The 23,753-nt window shown below is 38.4% G+C and overlaps 1 protein-coding gene across 16 annotated transcripts in view; it reads right to left on the bottom strand.

Annotated features, from left to right (window-relative positions):
• The window catches only part of LOC112982207 (ubiquitin-associated protein 2-like), a 225,542-nt gene that overhangs the window by 170,448 nt on the left and 31,341 nt on the right, over positions 1-23,753 (bottom strand). For 12 of the 16 annotated variants that reach the window (XM_064500346.1, XM_064500340.1, XM_064500343.1 and 9 more), the window contains 6 exons: positions 20,979-21,132; positions 19,133-19,210; positions 10,141-10,195; positions 8,840-8,943; positions 3,569-3,628; positions 2,336-2,388 (listed from right to left, as the gene is read on the bottom strand). In XM_064500346.1, the coding sequence (XP_064356416.1) occupies positions 2,336-2,388; positions 3,569-3,628; positions 8,840-8,943; positions 10,141-10,195; positions 19,133-19,210; positions 20,979-21,132 (504 nt within the window). Of the gene's footprint in view, positions 1-2,335; positions 2,389-3,568; positions 3,629-8,839; positions 8,944-10,140; positions 10,196-19,132; positions 19,211-20,471; positions 20,617-20,978; positions 21,133-23,753 lie in introns of those variants that run through there. The other 4 variants (XM_064500338.1, XM_064500339.1, XM_064500352.1 and 1 more) reach the window with 3 other exon arrangements.

Here is a 23,753-nt window from a genome sequence, read left to right as displayed (position 1 = left end):
CAATAAAGTAAATTTTTCACATTTATTTCAGCAAACTATACCAACGAAACTTAAAATCTCACTCTAAAGTACCTTTTTTTTAATCAGTAAATAATTTTCAGTTATTCTCCGCAACTTCTGTTTTGTAAAAGCAATGAATAATTGTTTGCAGCACTTTGGAATCAAGTTCAGTAGAGTCCGAATACAAAAATGTCAATCAAGAATGATTAGGGGAGAGGGAGGAGTACCTACATGCAAAAAGACTATAACAGCTTTTTTTGCCGAAGCATTATCCCTTTAGGAGATCATGCTGACCTTTTCTTTTTTCACTCTCCCCTATAACCCTGCAATTTTTCAGTTGCTGCTTTCCAAAAAACAGTCCCTTGCTCTAGAAGGAAGCCTTGTGTTCCTTATTCCTATAAAAGAAATAGACACTCAGCTATATCAAAGCACTTTCCATTAGAACAGGTCAAATCTAGCAAGAGTTCCAGATTTCTCTGCATGACAAGCTTACTTTTATTCATCATGCCAATAATTTTTGCATTTCCCACACATTTTATCTAGCAGTGATTTTATGCTCATTTCCAAATCATTGATGAAGACACTAGATGACACCTGCCCTAAGACTGGATTCCCATGCAGCCCTCCTGGAAATGCCCACATTCAGTAAGGACCCTCCTGCAAAAGACTACTTGCTGAAATCTGCAGGTCAAATCTTAATCCACTAGTGTGTTTTGTGATATCACAGCTATTTTTAAAAGACAACAAAAGACACAAGATCTAATCTCTTAGGAGGACATATTCTGTCATCACAGTTAATTCATAATTTACTTAAAGATCAAGAACAGCTTTATTCAAGAAGGACCCATTTTCCATAAAACTCTGTTTAGTGGCACAAACTATATTCCTACACTTCCATTTTTTAAATCGGATGAATCATTTTTTCCTTTATTTTTCCCCAGACAGGTTTGGGGCTCTTTTTTTTGCAGCTCTCCATTTTATTCACTCTCTCTGAGCATTAGCACATCAACACTTTCTTCTAGGTTCTAGGGATTCTTCCAGCATTCCAAAATTTATAAAAATTAATGACAGGCTAGAGATTTCATTTGCTGCTCATTTAGAATTCATGTGAAAATTACCCAGGTCTAAAAATTAAAAAACTAAGTAAATAAATAAATCTATCCCTAGTCAGCACTGCTCAGTATCCCTCCTATACTGTAAATGCTGTATTATACCAGCACAAAACCGGGTACAGAAACAAAGCCAGATATTTCATTACCCTTAGCACACATTGCAGAAATAGAGGACAGATTTAAAACTAGCACCAAAGCTGGCACCTTTAACTGATACTGGAAATAGGTAACATTTTAGAGTTGATTAGATTTCCTCCTAACACACATCCTCCTTAACAGCTAAGGACAGAGTTTTTGTCTCTGTTATACAACACATGCACACATTTCGAGGGATAACAGTGACATGCCACCTTACATGGGGAGGCAGAGGGATGAATTTTGAGACAATCTCTTACTGTTGTGAAAATAAATTTGAAATAATAGATGTTCCTATAATAGATGAAAAGCTTCTTAAAAGCTATGTTTTCCTTCCCATACTTCCTTGTTACCTGATTTGTTCTCCAGCCTGCTCAGTGATTTGATATAGCAGACTGAATGACAACTTAAAATCACAAACATTTAAATAAAAAATAAAATATGCCAAATATTTTGCAGACATCAGGACAAGTCTCTCGTCTGTTAAAGAACTAGAATAAAGATTGTTCTAGTACTTTAGACAACACATCATGATGAAATATAAGAATGAAGCGATTAAGTGATAACTTCATCATACTACTAGCTCCCTTTTTAATGTTCTGAAATATATATAATTATTTCAATCACTCCTCTTGATGTTCAACCAAATGAATCAAATGATGGGTCTAAACTTGACAGTACGCTGTAGCACTAAAAAAAAAATACATAAAAATCTTCTGATACCATGGCTTTAAATCTCTACACAGTATTAGGGGAAAGCACGCAATTAACTCATCAGTGTTAAGCAGCAGAGAACTATAACTCATTAATACTTAATTTGGGACACAACTTAAAATGTTATTATACATTATACATCACTAGTCCACCCAGCAGAATAAATGAATATTTTAAAATTAAGTTTTATTCAAAAAGTACAATTACCTAAATATATACTGTTTTATACAAGAATTACAGCGAGAAACATGCTAAGAAGTATCACTGCATACATACTGCAAAGCATTATTTAGAACATTTAATTTCTGAAGACAACACACAGACTCTGAAAAGTGTAAATAATGAACGCTGCCTATCCACTGAGGTACACTTACATCTTCATTCCAGTCTTCTGCTGTCCATTCTTCTATTGAATTTTTCCATGCTCCTATTGTAATTTGGGGAAGGAAAGAAAACCAGTTAAAAGCTAAAAGACAACACTGAATTTCAACCTTTCTGCATTAAAAGCCATCCTGTTCTTATTATTAGTGGAACGCAAAGCAAAGAGGATGGTGGCTGGAAACATGGAAAGCTCTTGAAAATTTGTCTGCATTTTTTAAATTTTGGAAGGGTTTGGGGTTTTTTTTTTCTTCTTTCTTTTAGCTTTATCTATGATTTCATAAATTTCTTAGCCAGTATGGTACCAGACACAGCTTACGTGAACACGTCTGCAAGAAGAGCGATCAACACCAAACATGGGCAAGAACTTCCTCTGTATACCTGTCCACAATGACAGTGAGAGGTTACTCAACCCTTCTACTGGATCTTCAAGATCCAGTCCAGCGTCTAATCAAAACACAACCAGAACACCTGCTCTGACTTCCATAATCCTACTTCTAGACATACTTAAATTTGAGACCCAAGCTATGCCTCTAGATGCTCCTTTCCAACGCGCTAACCCTCTTCTCAGAGGAAAACAATCTCATTCCCTTACCCTGACAGGGCAAACTTATTTTAAAACTTATATAATCCAGACAGCAGGACCAGAAGAGTCAAAATACCGCTTCCTGTAACTTGTGGCAGGACTGATTTGTCAAACAGCGGAGCACAGCACACAGGCTACAGCATGCAGCAATGGTAAAACTACAGGAAATGAGTCTAAAGTTTTAAAAAAACGATCCCTTCCAGAGGAAACAGCAGAAACGGACAGGCAAGAGCAACAAATGGTCTGAAGGCCTCGTCTAGCAGCATAAGCACAAGCAAGGTTATCCCAGCAAAAAACAGAGCTTTCATTAAACTCTATGACCACAAGCAAAGAAAACACCAGCAGTAAAATTTCTGGCACCATCACCTTTGATCAAGTACAAAAGCAGAAGAGGAACTACTTTAACCATATCCTTTTATTTAACTAGGAACCCTCTGAAGCAAATTCATTCAGAAACAAAGCCCCCTGAAGACAGCATCAAATCCAGTCTGTGCTAATCCAATCACTACATTAGTGCATTCTTCTGTACATTTTACAAAGCAGCATCTAAGCCAGAGTAGGGTTGAATGGCACTAATTCAGTGAACTCAACAAGCCTACCACAAAGGTATACACATAGAGGGGAGAGGGGACAGATTTTATACCTTGGAATCCAAAATTATTTGGCAGGTCCTGAGCAAGGTAACATCCACTCTGTGTTGGCTCTGTGGAGCAACATACAATTGCCTGAAACATATTTTCTTGCTCACATTATACCAAACAGCCCCTACCTAGGAGCTTTCTACACTGCAAAATATTGAGGCACATTTAAAAATAATAGCAATTATATCAGAGCACGCCAAAATTACTATGCCTCAAATTTCTAGACTAACTCACACACTTCCACAGATATTTTGGAAAGGAGGGAGAGCCAAATGAGCAGCACTATTTACTAGGGAAACAGTTGATTTGCACCCCACCCGCCCCGAGCAGCACAGGATCACTTCCTCTGTCATGTCTTCTGTAAAGAAATACATCCTCATACTTGCCCTACTAATATGTATCTTACAGCTGTCAGAGCAAGGCCAGTCTCTGGAGAAGACAAACCTCATGTTGGTGCCAGAACTCTAACAATGGGACTCTTAAAACAAACTAAAAGAAACCCTAGGCAAAACAAGCCTAACTCCTGAGCATCCCCCACCACCTTTGGTAGATTGGACCTGTTTGGAATAACACCTGGATCATCATCCTGCCATTCAGTTTCGAGGTTTATCCATTGCTCCTACTTTTCATTGCACTTCTCTGCGCACTCTTTTCAAATGCTGAACGTAACCCTTTACCCTTTTATTAGTTTATCCAAGTTGCTAAGTTTCACACTTTTTTATTCACACTTCTAAAGTCAGTCCTTCCAGTCTCAACGGTTTTACTGCTCTTCTCTGAACTAAATCCAATTTGCTAACATCTTCCTGACACTGAAAGGATCCCAACTCTGATCTTGCCACAAGCATAACAGCTTCCTTTTTGTCCAAAATCCACCTTGGCTTTGTTGCAAGCCTGTTTATTCTCTTCCCTACCTTTACCTCCAGGTCTTGCCGGAAACCACTATTTATCAGTTCTCTGCTTTCCAGTAAAAGTATGCTTTCTGTTTTCAAGTATGTTTGTCATACTGACTTCAACCTAAACTTCCACTTGTAACTGTTTTCTTTTTCTCCTTCTGTAAGACCAAATTAATTTGTCTGTAGAAAGTCATAAAGCCAAAAAAAGCTGTATATCCTTGGTACAGCTTAACTACCTTCCTCCAACTCCTTACTCCTATGACATCTTTGAGATTTTTTTCCTCTTCTGAATTATTCCCCATACATATCCCCCATATTATCCCCCTGAAGATCATTTTAGTTTGGTCTGTCCCAAACTTATGTACTAATCTTATTCTTGTTGATTATATCTACAATAATGGAATAATCTGAAGGTGTCCTTAAAATGTTTCTTTCAAATTCTACACCAATCCTACAACAAACAACTACTTACAGCTTCCAAGCTACACAATTCCCTTCCTTCTCCTTGACAGATATACTGTGATTTATTTTTTTCTTGTTTGTCATTCTTCAGTCTCAAAGTCATTTAAGGCTGCTCATAAGCAAGCTAGTGGGAATTAAATTTTACTCTGAAATTTATGAAATAGTATCAAAGTAGAGGTATAATAAATTATTAGAATGTAATACACATTTTTATAATCTGATTTGAGGAGTGATGACTGTCATAACTCCTGTTATAAAAATGGATGCAATTTGTTGTTCAGGATCTCCCATTGCTTTGTACATTATGAAGAAGGCAAGAGAATGAACACTCTGCATGTCTGTAAAAAAATATCAAACATGCTGTTCAAGTTCACTCCTTTTCAGAAGTGGATTGGTCATTTAGTTTCCTCCCAGCTATCCCTTCTTTGTCGTGCAACTGTATATTTCTACTGTAAAAATTTAGATACAGGGAAACTGACACTGAATTATTTGGAATAAAGTTACACTTAAATTCTATCAACCAGATTTCACCCTTCCCTCTCCTTTTATTCCAACCAGCTACACTAAGTTGTAGCTCCACAGAACCAGCTAGCATTTCTATGGAATTCACAATGATGCATCTAGAAACACTTTTCATTCAACATACTGTAATTCTTCTGGCATCTGCAACAATTCAGGACAAGATGTTCTAGAACGTTTTCAGAGAACACAAGAGAACAAATGAATTTCAGAAATAAAGTTCTGGGTTTGGGTTTTTTGGTGTTTTTTTTTTTAAACAAAATTTTGAAGCTGGTCCTCTCCAAGCACCAACTTAGAGAGGAAATACTTATGAAATATTCTGAACTGCACAGAGTTTAAATTTGAACGATGTCTTCAAAAAACATTTCAATATGGATAACTAGCTTAGAGCTTCTCCGGGTAGTTGCCCAGTATCTCCTTTTTAACGCAAGTGCAAATGAAAGACACTAATTCTCCAGCTCCTGTAGGTACACTACACTAATTTTGTTTGTTTCTTTACAGACGAAAGAAGAAAAGAGGCTGAGACATGAGGAATAAAGAAGGATTTCCCTCCTGTCCTTCTTTTGTGTATACTCTTATTGACACCCTTCAATATCCCATTGCAGGCTGTATGAATTTCCAGACAGACATATCCCTGCTCATTTGCATCTTTGGCAACTCTACATCGGTAACTTCTTTATTACTGAGACTGTTGATTTGTAACTAGCATAACAGCATTGCAACTGAAAGTGATTAAAAACAATTAAAACCTAGTATTTGTTATTAACAAGACAAATCAACAGCTCTACTTTGTACAATCTGCTTCCAGCCCCACAGGTTGTCTGCTGCACCTTTCTCCCACCTCTATTTCGCTCTTCCTGCCCCACCTCTTCCCCAACACTCGCTCTTCTGCTTTAAAACTACTGCCCCAGGTGCAGCCTCCTCTCTAAAGACCCTCAAAGACGCTTTCCATTCCAAGGTTGAAAGTGCTTCCCACTTGGATAAAACCGGTAAAGCCTATCATTTTTAAACAAATCTCTTCCTGGTGGTTTAGGGACTTGTTTCTTTTGTTCTTAGGGCACATCTGAAGAAAAAACACTCTAAAACAAAACTCTCTCTATACATTGATATGTTCAAACACATTTGTTTCACCAGTTATGGTATCTTTTCCATTTTCACTGAAAGTAAATTAAGATTAACAGGAAAAATGTACTTAGCATCCAAACAACATTCACACGTTAACTACTTTAAGTTTCCACCAACAAAATTATTCTGCAGAAAATTCCCCATGTAGACAAATACACATTCATCCCCTTAAGACTCAATCTGACACGGCTAGGGAAAACTCCAGAATGCTTTCTCACACATTATTCTCTGTACCACGCTTACAACTTTATACAAACACCTTAAGTTGCTTTATCAAAATCCAGTGCACTTCTAAGTGACATGCATAGGCCCTAACAGCAAAAAGGTATTTGGCATCCAAAAACAACATCCACCCTTTAACTACTGCACTTTGAATTTCGACCAACCTAATTACTCTGCAGCAAACCTCCCACGCAGACATGCTCATTCATATTCTCAAGGATATCAGTTTAGTCACAGCCAACCGTTCCTATTCCTAGGCAGAATACTTCCGTTACTGAAGTCTCAGGAAATGCATACGAGAAGAGGGAACAGAGGCTGCAACAGGGGAGGCATATGGAGGCTACACATGGTAGGCAGGAAGGGTCACAAACATTCAACTTCACTTAGGAAATGGAGCATAAGTGAAAGTGGTTTGTAAAGCACAGTCTTAAAGTTGTGTTCATTAATAGCTAACTGATAAACACTCTACACCTCTGTCCCAGTTCCCTTTCTTGTATCAGTCCTTTCTTCGGTCAGTTAATCTCATTGCTTCTGTAATACTTGTGACAATGTGCCCTGCCCCCCATTGCCATATAGCAAACACCAGTATCTATATTCGTGGAGGAATTTTCAATACATTAGATATCCTTCTAACTCATTATCTGATAAACTTACTTGAAAAACTAACATGAGCGAGAGTAAAAGGTTTTTTTTGGTTTGCTTTAACACAACTTTTATTTGCTATAACACAAGTCACTTCAAAGGTAACGCCTTGGAAAGATGCCATATTTGGCAAAAGAGCTTCTTTTCAATAGCCCTTAATTTATTCAGTGCCACTCTGCCACACCGGCCTACAAGGCACTCAGAGTGACAAGACAACTACCTAATAAGGCCTCCTAAACTCTGAGCCTGTTATTGTCTTCTCTGGTTAAGTGAAAAACAGCTTTTATACAGTTTAGAAAGCTGCATCTCAAGAGGTTCACTGCAGGGCTCAATGAAGCTAAAATATTCCACCTAAGTCACACACTGGCCTCCAGTGTCAGTCTTTTCCTTCACACTTGACTCAAAAAAGATTGTGAAAATCATTTCAGCAGGCTTCAGCACCTGACGAAGAGATCAGAAAGTCATCCTTTATTTGGGGGGTGGAAGGAGGAAAGTAGTTTGTCCTATCACTTGGCGGTTCCCAAGCGTGGACAGCAACATACACAATTTCTCCATCCTGACACCGTCTTTCCTTTGTCTTCATCTGCTGTTGCAGAATATGGGAGGCAGCAACCTATCCAGTTGTTTTTCCAAGTCACAGACAAGCAGGTCACATTCTTCGCTTTGAGTCACCACATGAGACCACTGTTAAGTGGTTCCTTTTCAGACTAGTATGTCTGTTGCCTTTAGCCAGGACTGCATATTTCACCCTTGAAACTTCATATAGAAAGACGGAGCTGCCTCCATCTTCAGACAGGCAGACTGTTCTTTTGGCTCCTACCCAAGTGCCTGCTCGTGCTTTAGTTAATAATTCTTCTCTTTAAAGGTGGCAGATCTCGGAACTCCATCTCCTCCACCCCAGAGACTCACATCCTTACATTGCTACACTGTATAGGTGGGACTTCCAAAGACATCTTAGTGTCACTGAGTGGACATCTACAAATAGTTTTCAGACATGTACTTAGACATTCAGATCCTATTACCCAATGTCTGTGGACCAATCACTTTTAGTGGGACTTACACTCCTAAATCACGTTGGGTGAGATCTTAAGCAGCACTTAGGAGATCTAAACAATTCCTCATATAAAAGGTTCTTCCAACAACCCTTTGAATCCCCTTCTCTCTCAAGGGATTGTTAACACTAAACAAACAAAAAACTGAAAATTGCCTCGCCCTCATTTAACCAGAGAGTCACTAGGGCTAGAGCATGTGCCCCGCACATCAGTAGCAGTAAGCTATAAAAATGAACTAATATCTGTGCCAGGTGAGATGTTTTCACATTTTTAGAAGTTAACACTAACAGAATGTTATTTTAACTGTAATTTACTATAGGTCTTCATTCCAGTCCTTGTACTTCTTGAAACATCTTACCAGTTCCATCATCTGCATCATTCTGACCAGTCTCCCAAATCTCAGATTTTGTCCCAAAGCCATCAGTGGCAGAAGACTCCGTATAGTCTGCCGGGTTAAATGTCCTAGAGTTTTAAAAGTTAAGAAATGGAAGAGAACACATGGGTCATTCAATGAACAGAAGTGTCATGAACTTTTAGCTGAAGTTGTATTAGATTTAACATCTTGATTTCCACATATATTTATTTTAGTCATTGGTTTTAAAAAAGATTTTTTTCTTCTATGAGCAGTCACTGACAAAAAAGAAAAAAGGAGAAAAGAAGCGAGAAAAAAGTCAGGAGACTTAAAAAAAATTACTGTAGAGAAACTGAACAAAAACAGGAATCCCTGAAAAAGCACTAACAGCGTAGCTACTCCTCCCACTCTCCTAAGGCATTAGTTTATATGCAAAACATTAAGCCTCTCTCAGCTGAAAGTTTCTCAGCAGGCAATGACTGATGAAAAACCAGAATCATGTACTTTCAGAGCACCAGACTTCTGCAGGACAACAGTTGGAACATCGGTAAGACTATTTCAGAAGCAGTCCTGACACCAGTCCAAAAATACAGATGCAGCTAAAAGATGAAAAAGGATTTCTGAAGAAAAACCACTTTTCAGTTTATAAGATAGAAGTGTGAAAAAGAAGGCTTATTAGAGACATAGAACGAGCCTTCCGTTCATCATGACACTACTGGTACTACATGAAATGTCACTGAGAGCAACACTGAGTAAGTTAACATAGTGGAGGCTACGCTTCTCCGAAGTGAATTCTTCTGACAGAACTGAAAAATCCTTAGAGCTGCTGAGTAACTTCTTTTGCTTCTGTATTAGGGTACATGTATGTCCAAACAGCTTAAAGCATGAAACCTCAAAAACAAGGGAAAGTTTATAATCACTAGTGTTTCTAGTCTTAGTTAGGATTTGCACATTCTACATTACACTGGAACAAATCTCTTCTTTAATTAACCTAGAACTATAAGCACCACGGAGAACTTTCAGCCTCCTAGGCACCTGTGAAACTTAATAACTCAATATGACTGTTACTGGTAGACAGAATTAAGTTTGACACATGAACATTAAGTGAACTTACATTAGGTTTGTGTAGATGTGTCTAGTTATAAATACAGGCTTAAGACAAAAATATTCCATCATCTAACAGATCTGTGAATTTTTGCAACCATATTACTTTATCATACGTACAGAGTTATTAACAGATACAATGGCAATTAATATTGCCACTGTGTTTGATCCTCCCCAAGATCTGTGCTCTGCATGTTTCTTACCCCATGCCTTGGGCTGAAAACCTCCCCGCTCCTCTCCCTCTGCCACGTCCAAAGCCTAGGAGAGAAAACACCATTTAACAGCAAGAGCAGAGAAGGACCCAATTGCTAGTCTGTCACATTAAAAAAAATGCTATGATTGAAGAAGAAAATTAGGATACATGTTTCAGTAGGACTTGAAACTTTTATCTTTTCTGTATCTAGTGAAGTAGAAGCTCAAACACTAAGAAAAGGACTTAACCAAAGCCTCATCCCAAACTAATATGTGACTCTGCTGTTGCTAAATTATTAGATATTATATGAAAATTTTTGCCTCCGATTTCTCACACTGGCCTACAAGGCCCTGAAATCCCAGCCTCTGTGTGTACCCTGATCTCTCAAGGAACTTCCTCTCCTTGATTTTTCTAACTAAGACAAGTGTCAATATCTCATTTGTTTCTTTCTCTCACTCTCATTCACTGTCCACCACTACCTCCTGCACATCCTTCAAGCTGCTACCACACATTCCTTGCTTTTCCCCCTCAATCCTAATTACTGACATGAAAATTAACCAATTCAAATTATTCAGACAATTCCTTTATCACCCCACACAGAAACATTAGTTTCTCTTTAAGCGCAACAAAGTATCTCCTCATTGCCTCCAATTTTGATACCAGCCTCAGTTTACAAGCATCTTGCTACAAAAATAAAGTCATTCACTGTATGTTGTAGAGTGTCAAGGAGGCATTAGACTTTTTGTATTACTTAAACATCCATAAAGCACACTTCTGCATAAATTTTTAGAAACTATTTCTTATGTGCAGTATATTTCTACACAGATCTTTTTCCTTTTTTATGTTATCAATATCTCAGGCTATTCCAGTTTGTCGTTTTTTGTGGGGGGGTTTTGTTTTGGATTGTTTTTTGTGGTTAAGAAAAAAGAATATCATTTTGCATCACAGAACAGGAGCAAATCAAGAGCTGCAAACAGAGAGCAAAAGTAATGATTATTTTAATGATGAAATTATGCAGTAGTTGCAAGTCAGCAAGCAACTACAAGTTTACCAGAACACAAATATTATCATTCTTAATCACCAAAACACTGCTTGTCCAAACATCAGAATCATTTAGGACGGACGGTTCGAATTTGGATCAAAACTATCCCTTACTTTCAGGGGACCACCTTAGCTGAATAAGAGCAGTAGCTCCAGGACATGGTAAAATCAGTTTAAGGAGTTCCTAGTTTAATGACTTTCCCCTCCCTCTCCTCGCCACTCATTCTTACTCTTGCCCTAGTTCACTGTCCACGTTTAAAAAGACATTTCTGAAGGACTAAGTGTCTACTACCTGCATTTTAAGGACTTCTCAGAAGCATCAAAATAGGAGGACAGCTTTACCCTCATTTAGATAAAAGAGTTTACTTATATTTCTATGCAAGATGACAACTGCTAGTTAGAGGGAAACTGTGAGACTCCACAAAGGAAGGATTCCCATCCAGCAATGCACAATGTTTTGGTGGGACAAGAACATGCAAGAACTCAGGTCTGACACTAGCCCAGGCTTGCTATGTCTACAGTTTCCCCCTCTTTGCTCTCCTTTTCACAATTGGTCGTCAAGAGGACAGAAGTTAAGAAGGAGATAACAACAGCTGCAGCTCAGACCCAGCAATCGCCACCCCTCTTAACCCAGCCCACATGTGGGGATGTATACTTTGTTCTGCCATGAACATCACAGCCCCAAACCCCACCGTACCCAACCAGTTCTAACCCAGTCTCTGAGCCTTCCTAGCCCAGCCTACCTATTCTAGCCTTAGTTCTCTTCTCCCACATCCATCTGAAATCCCCATTCTGGGAGGCTGATCTAGGGCATAACAGGGTAGCAACACTCAGACACAAGGAAGATAAAAGTCAGTGCACTCCAGATTACCATTCTGCCCAGTAAATAATTAAAAAAGGTAGAACTGGCTAAGCAAGTTTACTTGGGTACACTGCAGAAGCCATCTACATAATAAATTTACTTCTTACAAACCATCTGGAAGTCTAAGCTTCTGGTGGAGATAACATGGTATCAGTTGCTACAGCTATCAATACAGCATTAAGCACCATTTATTAATGATGTGCAGAATACAGGTCAATGTTTTTCTGAGCAAAACTCAGCTACAGGACAGATTAGGAGGTGCACACCACAGAAACAGTTGAGCAGAAATGTTTGAGTGAAGCAAACATTAGGTATAGAAATACTGGCTGGAATAGCCAGCATGAAAGCACAAAGCAGTTTTAGCAGAGGAGCCAAGTCTTCCCAGTCCCCAAAGTCTGAAAGAATAACCTTAGCATAACAAACAGAAGATGAAGTTTTAGCAAGAGAGGCAAGGCATATGTAAGATGTTGTTTCAGTGCCACTAGCCAACTTCTGTCTACCAGCGCAGGCACAGTAAACTAGTGGCTAAAAGCAGCAATAAAGACCTCTAGCAATTTGAGCGCATTTTGACTATAAAAGAAATAGGGCTGTTTATGAAGTTCCATACACGGTCTTAGAAGACTATTAGCCAGCAAAGACTTGCCCATAGAAGATCACTTTGAAAGTTAATACTAAAAACTAAATTTACCAGAATTTGAAATTCAAGTGGATTCTCTTAACTTCATAAAGCTATGTCAACGTTTTCTGTCAAAACTGAAGTGCAATTCATTTAATTTAATCAACAACTGCAACAAAAAGCATCCCAATGAAGACCAAAGGGAAGTACCAGACCCGTGGGGTTAAAGAAAGCACTGAATTCAAAGCTAGAAAAGAAGCTTCTGAAGAATAAATTCAAAACATGGGACAGTGAGTACTCACTACTGAAGACTAACTTAGCTTGGACAGGAAATCTCATGACCATGGTCACGACACAAGGCTCCAGTGGGAAGGGCTGTTATTCTCTTTGCTGCAGCTAGGTCACTAATATACTCTAAAATTCTCATGCTAAGAGAGTTATTCTTCTGACAACAAAATAAAAACATGGCCTTAAAATCTTAGAAGGCACAGCCTTACAGCTTACAGAGAAATCACAGTCATGAAGCAACTACAAATTCCCATCCTGTATCTGCAGACTTTTAGTACTTTTTATCAGTGACTAAAAGGTCAGCGAGCAAATGGCACTTGACACAGAAATTCAAGAGCAGGGAAACAAATTCTGAGCACACAGTTCCACAGTAGCTTAAACCTATTTAAATCAGAGCTACTAAAATGGAAGTCATTCTCACCTGCAATCACAAGTTCTGCCCCCTTCCCTTCGCTGACAATTTTGGTTCATACAACCAGTGAGCAAGCATAAAACTAATACTGGAAAACAAAATGATTAGTTTACTGCCAGATCAACTCTTTGAATGAGTTCACTGTCTGTTAAATGCTAGTAAACCAATCACCCTCAAGCCCATATAAGCCACCAGAAAACAGGTAAGCCTGTTGTTCACTGCTACCATGCAGTGAACCAGATCACTGAACTTTCTTGGGTTAAAAGCAATCACTTTTTATTTTTGGCTGGGTTAGTTTTAAACTTAGATCAATGCTCTGATACAGTTCAAAGGCACCAGGGGACAGACAGGACCAATTCCAGCAGTAATGCTAGCTTATCTTCACAGAAGCATAACCTTAACACTACTCAAAAAAGATCTGTATCTACAGCTTACTTGGAAATATATCATAATGGTCAATGTTTCCAAAAATTTTATTTTTAACTGTGGTAATTCACAATCAGTAATTCTTCTGTCAACATTTTTATCTGCCCACAAAAAGAGAACAAGCTACTTGACAGTAGCTCATTAAATCTTCCAGTGAGACTACAGGCATGGGTTTTCCTACAGTTAATCAGCATATTGAGAACAAAACCAAACAACAGAGACATCACACAAAGAGTAAGATTACTGCCCTGCCTTTCATGACCCCTCATAACATTCCTTCACATTCCCTTACACTTGGACTTCGAAGCAACAGCCTAAAATATCAAGGCAAGTACTGCTTACTCATTTCTGTTCCATGAAACGAGGAGTGGGGAGCTAAGTTTAAAGCTGACTCTGTTTAACCTTCATTCTACTACCCCTACCTAATACCGCTATTTTAAATTATGAACTCTTTAAAACATGTTTTTGTTTCCTTTAGGATTTTAATTCTGTTCAACTGAGTATTGTATTTTTCTTCCTGCTCTCCAGGATCAATCTCTCTCTCTCACTCAGTCAAGCAGACTCACATTAGCTATCACTTGTTCAATTTACATTTTTATTTTCTGTCATAAATGCTACAGAAGTTAACACAGCCACATCCAGGCAGGTGGTGAGATTTCTCTGCTGCCAGGAACACCCATCAGGAGTTCAGGACACTCATAATCACACAATAAAGTCTCAACTCTGGTACCATCCACATAAGGAAAGACCTGTTCGTCTGATTCAGAATGTTCCTTCCCCCAGAACAGAAACACTACATGGGAGTACGAGATAAACGTGTAGTACCACAACTTGAATGGGACTATCCCATCACCTTAATAGCCTATTTTATGGAAAATCCAGTTAGCTTAACTTGCAGACCTAAACTCTTCCACTTTAACACATACGCTTTATTTCAAAATTAAGATTTTCGCACTGAGAGGTTTAAACAGATGAAGAGACGACTTTAAAGGCCTATGAATATTTGAAATGAAAAGGAAATGCAAACTGGAAAAGCAGGCAACACCCTAGATTTGTGTTTATCTCAGACTACACACACACAGACTAAGGCTATTCAATTAAGTGTATGTTCTGAAAATGCGGAGTCAGCCTTTCTCCCAGAAGCTGACATGACAGAGGTCTAAACCTCCATACTACCCAAATAAACACTGAAGTTACATTTATTAACTCAGGTCACTTCTGTCTTATTAGCTGTTGTAAAGCTAAAAACATTAGATCAATTTTATATACTGCATGTACTCCAATAACCATTTTCAACAGCATGCACAGAAATCTCTTTCTACTCTGAAATCATGTTTAAAAGAAAAAAAAATATTTCTGCTAAAGCAAAGGTCTGGTTAATCTCAAAAAAAAAAAAATATGAAACACAGCCTCTTAACTAATGCAGAACCAGCTACAGTAAAAATAAACAGACTTCAGCTTGTGACCTCTAAAAGTCTGTCCTACATTCATGTTTTAGAAGAACTAACATCCTTACTAGCTCTGGCAAAGCAAACCCAAAATATATTTTTTGCCAACTGTCCTAAGCTTTTAAAACAAGAAAATGTTTAGACACGCAATTTTGGTTACAGAAGCTCCTTTTTTCAAGGATAGTATAATTCTATCTAAAAAAGTTAAAAAGACACCAGAGAACACTAGCAGATTTGCTGCACTAGTCAGAAATGTACAAAAACAGCAAGCTGCTCTACTTTCTCATATATCCAAAAGGAGAGTTTGAAAGGCTCCTTGTCACATAGCTGAGATCCAAAATTAAAACCTAATGTTCTTCCTTTCATTTTTGTTTCTGTTTTGCTAGAAAAAAAATTCCCCGTCAGCATCCACACTTTTGTCATGCACACATTGCTCTGGAAGAACGTGAAGAGAAGAAGGAGGGAGTTTAAGAACAGAGGCAAAACTGACAAATCCGTTTTCACATTGCAAACCAGGCTAATTGCTACACACAAATCTAACAGCTTCTATGCTGAATCAAGACCAAAAGTTCATCTACCCGCTATCAGCTATGGCCAATTAGATGTCTAGGGAAGAGTACAGTAGCTGAAAGCATAGTGCACACCCCCTGGACACTCTCTTGGTCTTCAGCCACTTGTGGCTCAAAGACTTCCTGAGCCAGAGACAGTTAATTTACTTGCTTCACAACCCTCAGTGGTTTTTGGTTTTTTAGGATGACCTTGATGAGTCTCCCCTTGTATAAATTTTCAGCATCCACAATGTCTTACTGAAAGGAGTTTCACCGGTTAACTACATGCAGGAAGAACCACCTCCTTTAGTTCATTTGGAACCCGTAACCTACTAATTTCATTTAATATCCCCTAATTCTCCTACTTGCAGGGAGGGATCTGACTGATTTTCCCCACAAAACCTTCTCCACAAAAGCTTTACAGATCTCTATCACACACCCACTCAGCCTTCTCTTTCACAGGCTGAGAAGTCCTTGCCTACTTATTCCTCACATGCCATAAATATGTTTCCATTCCCTTCACAAGCCTTTTCTAGTTCTACCACATCTTTTCCAAGATGGGGTGGAGGACAGTGGGAAAACAAGACCTGCACTTAAAATCGAAGATGTGTGAACAATACAAAATGGCAGCATAAGAAAGACTGTGTCTGCAAATTATGTTATCACCTGCAATGTTATGTATAAACACAAATAAGGAAATGCTTTTAGAACAGAAGATTATAATGTAAACATCTTTCTCCATACTTCCTTCATTAGATTGCACTTGAGATGGTTATGATCCATTGCAATACTGATGCACAAACATAACCACTTTGATGCAATAACTATCAGTCACCACTATAGTATTTTTAATGGCTAGACTAGCTCATTCAGGAAATTCAGTTCTGAAAATGAAAGACAGGAAGGTCATTGTTAAAAATAAAAATAAAAAAAATAAAGACTCCTTTCCAGCCAAAGTTTACACCCTCTGTTTAGCAACTAGAGATTAAGGGCTGAGGAGAAGAGCAATTCCAGCTGGAATGTGTCCTGAAACACATCTGGTGACATGCTTTTGCTTTCTATTAATCAGGCAATAATCCATATCTACTTCAAACCCCTGATCTCTTGCATGCCAGCAACTAGTGTTGTTTGTACACTGTAAGCTTATTATCCTATAAAGTTGCAAGGAACATCACACGGTTGTTAACAGAAGATCTACTGCATAATGAAGCAAGTGCCTACCACACTAAGCCTGAAATTCTCAGTATTGAGCATTTATCCTGCTAAATAGCACACCATCACCACAGTCAATCCCATTTCTGCTATTTTCAGTGCACATCACATTTCTTTAAATTAGGTTGTTCTACAACGAAGCAGTAACATGATGGCCCAACAGATCATCCCCTAGAAAGCAGCCAGTAAGATTATTCCAGCCTGAGAAGACAGCTTAAAATAGAGAGACAGGAGTGCATTGTTCAGATATTAACTGTCCCCTAATTTTGTATCTGATGATGCCTAGATTCCTGAACACACACATACGCACACACAGCATGAAACACTTCTAAAGAAAGAGTTCTGTGGTGATCACCAGAAACCTATTTACTTTCAGCTGAAGAATTTTATGCCTGTATTTGACTATTCTATATAAGAGTAAAGTAAGACAACGGAATGAATATAGCAGGAAACTATTTTTTTTATTCCTAATAATATCCAAAAAAAGGAGGTCATGTGTCCCTGTAACGGAGAAGTGAATTCAAAAGCTTTACACAATTCCCTGCAGATTTCAAGGGCCGGCATTAAAAAATTAAATTGGATATTTACTGCCACGGAACACATACACTTGTAATATAATGATCCAGGAGCTGTTCAAAGCATTTATCACAGACAGTTCAGAACGCTTCATTAAGATATTTTGTTCTCGTGAATGTACAGTCTAAAATATTTGGTAGGGAGATAGAGAAATACTATATATGCTAACACAGTGAACAGAAATTGTTTGAAGTTGTTCCTGTTCATTCAGTAAGATATGTCAGTTTGAGACTGATGATTAAGTGCCTTGGCTTGAGATATATAATATTATAGAGATATATGATATTATAGAGAGCTACAGTGCTAACAATGAAAACAGTATATTTTGGTTCCTAAAGTTAAAAATCAAAAAACATAGACTGAACTTGAAACTAACCTATGGAACATACTGAAGTTACACCCAACAACTTAAAGAAAACCCTACCTTTAAATTTATAATTTGAGTATAAAGAATTATTTTCTAAAACAAATACTGAAATCTTTAAACTCCATCTATTTATAGTGTTAACATATCAAAAACTAGCAGTGAGTTATACCACACCCTCCTCTGCAAAGCTACCTCTCTACACACACCATTTGGTATCTGCTGATTCACATGCACGACCAAGTCATATTCTGAGAACCCTCTGAAAGCTGCATGTCTTTGCATCTTTCCATTCTCTCAAGAAGCAGAGTTGGAGACACTGAAGTTGGAAATGCCTGATTACTGGATATTCCAAAGAGAACAGAATAGTCCTTTGAAGGTAGAAAGGTGGGGGGGGTTGGGTTTTTTTTTGTTTTTTGGGGGTTTTTTTTGTTTTTTTGTTTTTTTTAAGTCAGGTGTTGTTTATTAAGTGCATTAGCTCCCCTTACAATCGGTACAGTACCCAGATTACCCATTTCCCTTCATCTCACTCTAAGAAAAATAAGCCTCTTTCCACTCAGCCCTGTGAAAATCCAAACTGACTGAGCATCCCCTGATTCCACATCTAATCCATAATCCGTATCTTTCTTATCTCTTCTGTAGGATAAAATCTGAATTGTACCTAAGCCTTCCTATAGTATTCTCCTTCCACAACTCTCCTTATCAGCTCTTCCACACCAGTTTCCCCCTCTCACAAAAAAGCCTCTAAGGTGGCCAACACTCTCTTACAGGGTACTGAAAAGAGACTGTAATCCTGACAGTGACATCCATCCCAAAGAAATGGCACAAGTACACATTCAATCCCTCCCCAAGAGCCCTACAGATGAATCTCGTACTCTCCTGCTGTCAAGGTACATCTTGAGGTGCACTCCCACTCACAGCAGGCTGGCAGTATTCAAACTGGGAAAGCAGCTCTCCAAAGCCAAAGCACACCAGCCTACTACACACGAAATTATGATAAAGGTGATTTGTGTTTATTAAGTCACCGTGATACCAAATGATGAAAAGGGGGGATGGGGTGGAGGAACCTAAATTAAAGGTGGCTAAAGTGCTTATGGAATCAAAGAACAACTAACAAATGCTTAAAAAGCAGCTTTTAATTAAAGAAGATGGAGTTCCATTTCAGGAAATGAAAACAGTGTTAGTCCCACACCAACGCCATCACCTCACCTCTCCCACGGCCACGTTTCCCGCGGTCTGAAGGCCTGTCCCCTTGATTGTTGTCCACTCCATTCTCTTCAGCTCTAACTGTGGAGAGAGGATAGCTTAAAAGAGGCTTTAGCGACTCACACATGAGACAATATAACCAACTGCTTAACCCGAACCCCAAAAGAAAAAGCAAGATTTTCAAAGTAGGATAATAGTCAATACATCTCAGTCACCCCCACCTTCCTTGGGGGTCTAGCCACAAGCAATTACATTTACTCTGCACTAAACAAAGTAGGAAGCAAAATATCTCATAGGAGGAAAATGTCCTTCAGCATACATACTGGTGGTTTTTTTAAAGTTACAATTTGCCCTACACTGTTGATCAATCAGGGCCTCACCTCTCCAAAAAAGCAGGAACTAAAGCTGGCCTCACGCCATGCTTCCTTGATAATGTGCTGGTTGGTAACAGTGAAAGAATAAGAGAAACAAATACACAGACTCTTCTCCTAACCAACCACACCACATCCCTAAACAACTAGGGAAACTTAAAAGAACTCTCCTCTCTATTTAAATTTGAGAGAGAGGGAAGATAGCTAGAAGGTGAGGTGTCAGAAAAGCACTGCAACTTATATTCTGCGGAAAACTCCCGTGCAAGTACTCTGAGAAAGATGGCTGACTCCCTGATGGAAAATAATGACTGAACACTTAAAACATTACTGAGAATTTTGTACTGCACAGCTTGTCCCAATTGCAGCAACAAAACCATAAATACATGCACATAAAGGTGGGAAGAGAATATATCAAGATTTGGTAACCATTTGAAAGCCTTTAATTACAGTTTAGGAAGAGTGTCTGGCTCTTGCAGAAGTTCACACACACACCCCCAGCCCAGCTTTGATTTTGATGCATTTGATTTCTATTTGTTCCAAATGCAGCTGCAAGTTTTGTTAATATTTTCTCCTATCTTAATGTTAATCTACTTTATAAAGATTCATGACGTCTTTGTTGTCACAATATTTGAATATCTTCCAACCATAAATTAAAGACGTTGGCTAATACTGTAAATTGTTTTCCTGCTTGTAGGGAAAAGTTGGGTTTCTTTTTTTCAATTCCATTTCTCGGCTCACATATCAGTGTTTTATAAGGCCCTCATAGGCAAGGTGTACGGCTTAGATATTACTGATAAAACAACTTAGATAAAAAGGAAATGCATACCCAATGGTGATCTAACATGCTACCACCTAACTTGGAAAACATCAGTCCTCTTTTGGACAATATATTATTGTACCTGTATAAACTGTAGCAAATTTTTAAATGTTTCAATTCACAAAGAACTTTCTCTGTTGTTGCAGAAACTCACCTTTGGCTGGCTTATGTGAGTAATATATGCTAGAGATTAATAATGATCCCAGTCTTTTCATTCCCCTTATGAGAAGATGAGAACATCTTCAGGTTCTCCCACTCATAAAAGGAGATGGAGTCAAAGCTGGATAATTTTTTCATTAAAAGAAACAAAAAAGTGTATCAGCTGTGCAGTGACATATTTGCTCTCAAGCAGTCTTACAAAGACTCAGTTCTAAAACTTATATAAAAGAACAGTAATTTGCACAAGATCAACTAATCAAAAAGGACAGAAGTTTAAATTAAACTGAGTTTGTCTCTGAAAAAATACATACACATACCATCCCAAAAACAAGTCACGTAGATAGTTCAAGCATACCTGTCACACAAGCAACAAGTTATAACCACTTCAGCACTGAGCTATAGCTCTGATGGACTTTATTCCATTAAGTGTTCCCTCTCAACTCAACCAGTTTCAGCTGCAAGAAAAGTGTCTGAATCTTTAAAAATTAACCCCTATACATACACTCTCGGCCACGGCTGCCTCCTCTTCCCCGTCTGTTGGAACTTCCCCGTCCACGACTCACTTCTCTGTCCCCTCGTTTTTCTCTGTTCTCTTTGTTTTCTGAACTTTCCTTTCCAAGGTTTTTCTTCTTTCCCCCTACAGTCTCCCAAGAAGTCTATTTGGGTAGAACAGAATTAAACAAAAAAGTCAAAACCAAAGAGACAGTTCAGCTCTCTCCATGTGCTCCCACCTCACACCCCTCCAGTTCATGGAAAAAACAGGTGTTTGCATAATGTGTAATTTGTGTAATGTGTACCTAACAAAAACTACACTGATACAAACAGAAAAAAGGCAGGCTGTATTTTTTTGGAAGAGATGGGAAAGAAACAAGTTTTAGAAGTTTATTTTTCTCATGGAGGGTAAGGAATTCCATATATCTCTGGCTATAATGGACTTAAATTAGTCCAGCCTAGATAGAGCACACTGTGGAAAATCTGCAAAATGAGCAACAGTCCTCAACTACCTACATAAATCTAACGAAGGAGCATGCACAGAACTATCTTTTTCTCACAAGGAAATGAAAAAATGCTTATAAGTGTCCCTGAACAAGAGACTGACAAGACTACCTTGGGAAGAAAAAACAAACACACACACACACACAAACACACAAAACAGATTACCCAGATCTAGTAGAATCCAAGCATTGATGGCCAGAAAGGCAGAGTAAGAACTCAGAAAACTAAGATTTTGATAAGCCAGAGCATCTATTCTAACACCCATGGCTCATCATACACAGCAGAATTCAGGAAATGTTATGTATGAACAAGACAAGGGACCCAGGTCCAAACATCAGACCTCAGCTTTAACATTAAACTCATGATTAACATAAATTCAGGGATCATATCAGCCCCATAGGAACATCCGCAGAAGTTGAAAACAAACAACTAAAACATGTGCTAAGAACAGGATGGCAACTGGTATATTATGTAATTGCATGGACAGTCTATTAAGCCATAGCTTCAAAGCATAAAAGAAAAAACATACTATTTTCAAACCACTAATATGGCAGATACATTTATATAAATGCCAGGAGTCCCCACCTCAAGGAGCTTAAGTGTGTAGATAAGACAGTCAAGTGGAAAATTTGCATACGTAAATAAGGTGCCATCAAATGTGAAGCACTTGATAAAGCCGTGACCTCAAGACAGGCAGCTGCATCAAAGAAATAGTTTGGCTATCAGTAATTTTAGGTCCAGCCCTGCCTCTTCTCAATTCAGACAACTGGAAGCCCTCACAAGTTAGGCAAAGACCAGCTAATCCAAGCTGCTTATAACTTTAAAAAACTAATGTTATTGAGAAAGCTGGTAACAAAGGAGTTGACAAGCATAAATTCAGTGTTTCAGTGACTTTTTTGAGAGAACATACACTAAGAAGATCACTAGTCTGTCATTATTTGAAGTGCTGTAAGTGAGAAAGAAGGCAGAAATCAGTTTTCAGTTTCATCTCCAGTATGACTACACTGCCATAGGCCAACTTTGGTGAAGCACAGACAGTGTATATTGAAAATACAAAACTACTAGTTTGAGCAAAATCACATTATTCGTGTGACAGAAAACTCAGTTCCCTCCAGTATATGGCATCACATTGTTTCACCTGCCATAGCCCGTGTAACTGTATTACACACTAAAATGCTGCAAGAGTTTTAAAGATACTTCAAAGGAGAATAAACCTCAACACATTGGCAACCGAAGGGCCAGATCTAGGTAGTTCAGAATGTCCTACCACTTCACTGGAGAGTATGGTGCCGTAACAAAAAGAAGCTGGATAACAACAAAGTCACAGAGCCTTTTAGAGATCTCCAGTCATTTTAAGGAGTCCCTGAAACTGGAAGCTCCTGCAAAGCTTAGGAGAAAACAGACTCTCCTTAGTAAGGTTTTACTTGTCCTGATGGGAAGGGTAGCTTCCCAAGGCACCTGTTGAGAAGTATCAACAAATGGAGGACCTTAGAAGCATCCGATCCATGCTTTCCCACAAATAAGAACTTTTTCAGACAACTGCTAGAGTTTGAGGATCTGGAACATTATTTATTGCTATTTATATGGAAAAAATTCAACATCGTTTTGAACAAGGCTTTCAGAAGTCTCATTTTCTTAGAGGTGTGCTTTAAGGCAGAGGATGATGCTACCTATGGGCATGGGAATCCATCATAGATTATCAAAGCTGCCTGTTTTAATAAAAGAGCTAAATTATTTCAGCTGAGCATGCCTGAGGCAACCCAAGTTACAGTTGCAGGCTGGACCCTTGAAAAAATATAACAGCAGCCTTCTTGTTGGTCTTATCTTAGATAGAAAAAAGGACTGTCTGAAAGTCCTCTTTATTTTAACTTCAAAAGCTTTAGCCAGTAAAATACGGTCAGGCATAAAATGGCTCTTATGCTTGCAGAAGTTAAACAAATTAAAGAAAACAAACAAAAAAAAAAAAAAAAAGAAAAGCCTTCTGCAAAGAAACACGTCCTTCTCTCCCCTACAAGCCTCCTGTATCCAAGGCCAGACTGTCACTACCACCGTAAGTAAAAAGTCTTAAAAACTAATGGTCACACAGAACAAAGCCTTACAGCTCACAACAACTTAAAGACAAAACTTGCAGAGTGCAAAAGCAATTATAAGTAGACATTCTATCACTCCTTGTTCTTCTAATTCTTCAAATTTGGTAAATAAATCCTCCAAATGAGGTAAAGAAAAAAAAAGTTGCAGTGCATCAAAATGAAACTAGTAAAAGAGATGTTGGAATCTGCAT

This window comes from Dromaius novaehollandiae, chromosome W (assembly GCF_036370855.1).
Source record: "Dromaius novaehollandiae isolate bDroNov1 chromosome W, bDroNov1.hap1, whole genome shotgun sequence".
Classification (NCBI taxonomy): Eukaryota; Metazoa; Chordata; class Aves; order Casuariiformes; family Dromaiidae; genus Dromaius; species Dromaius novaehollandiae.
The sequence above is the reverse complement of the archived record's forward strand: the minus strand, read 5'-3'. Positions and strand labels throughout refer to the sequence as shown.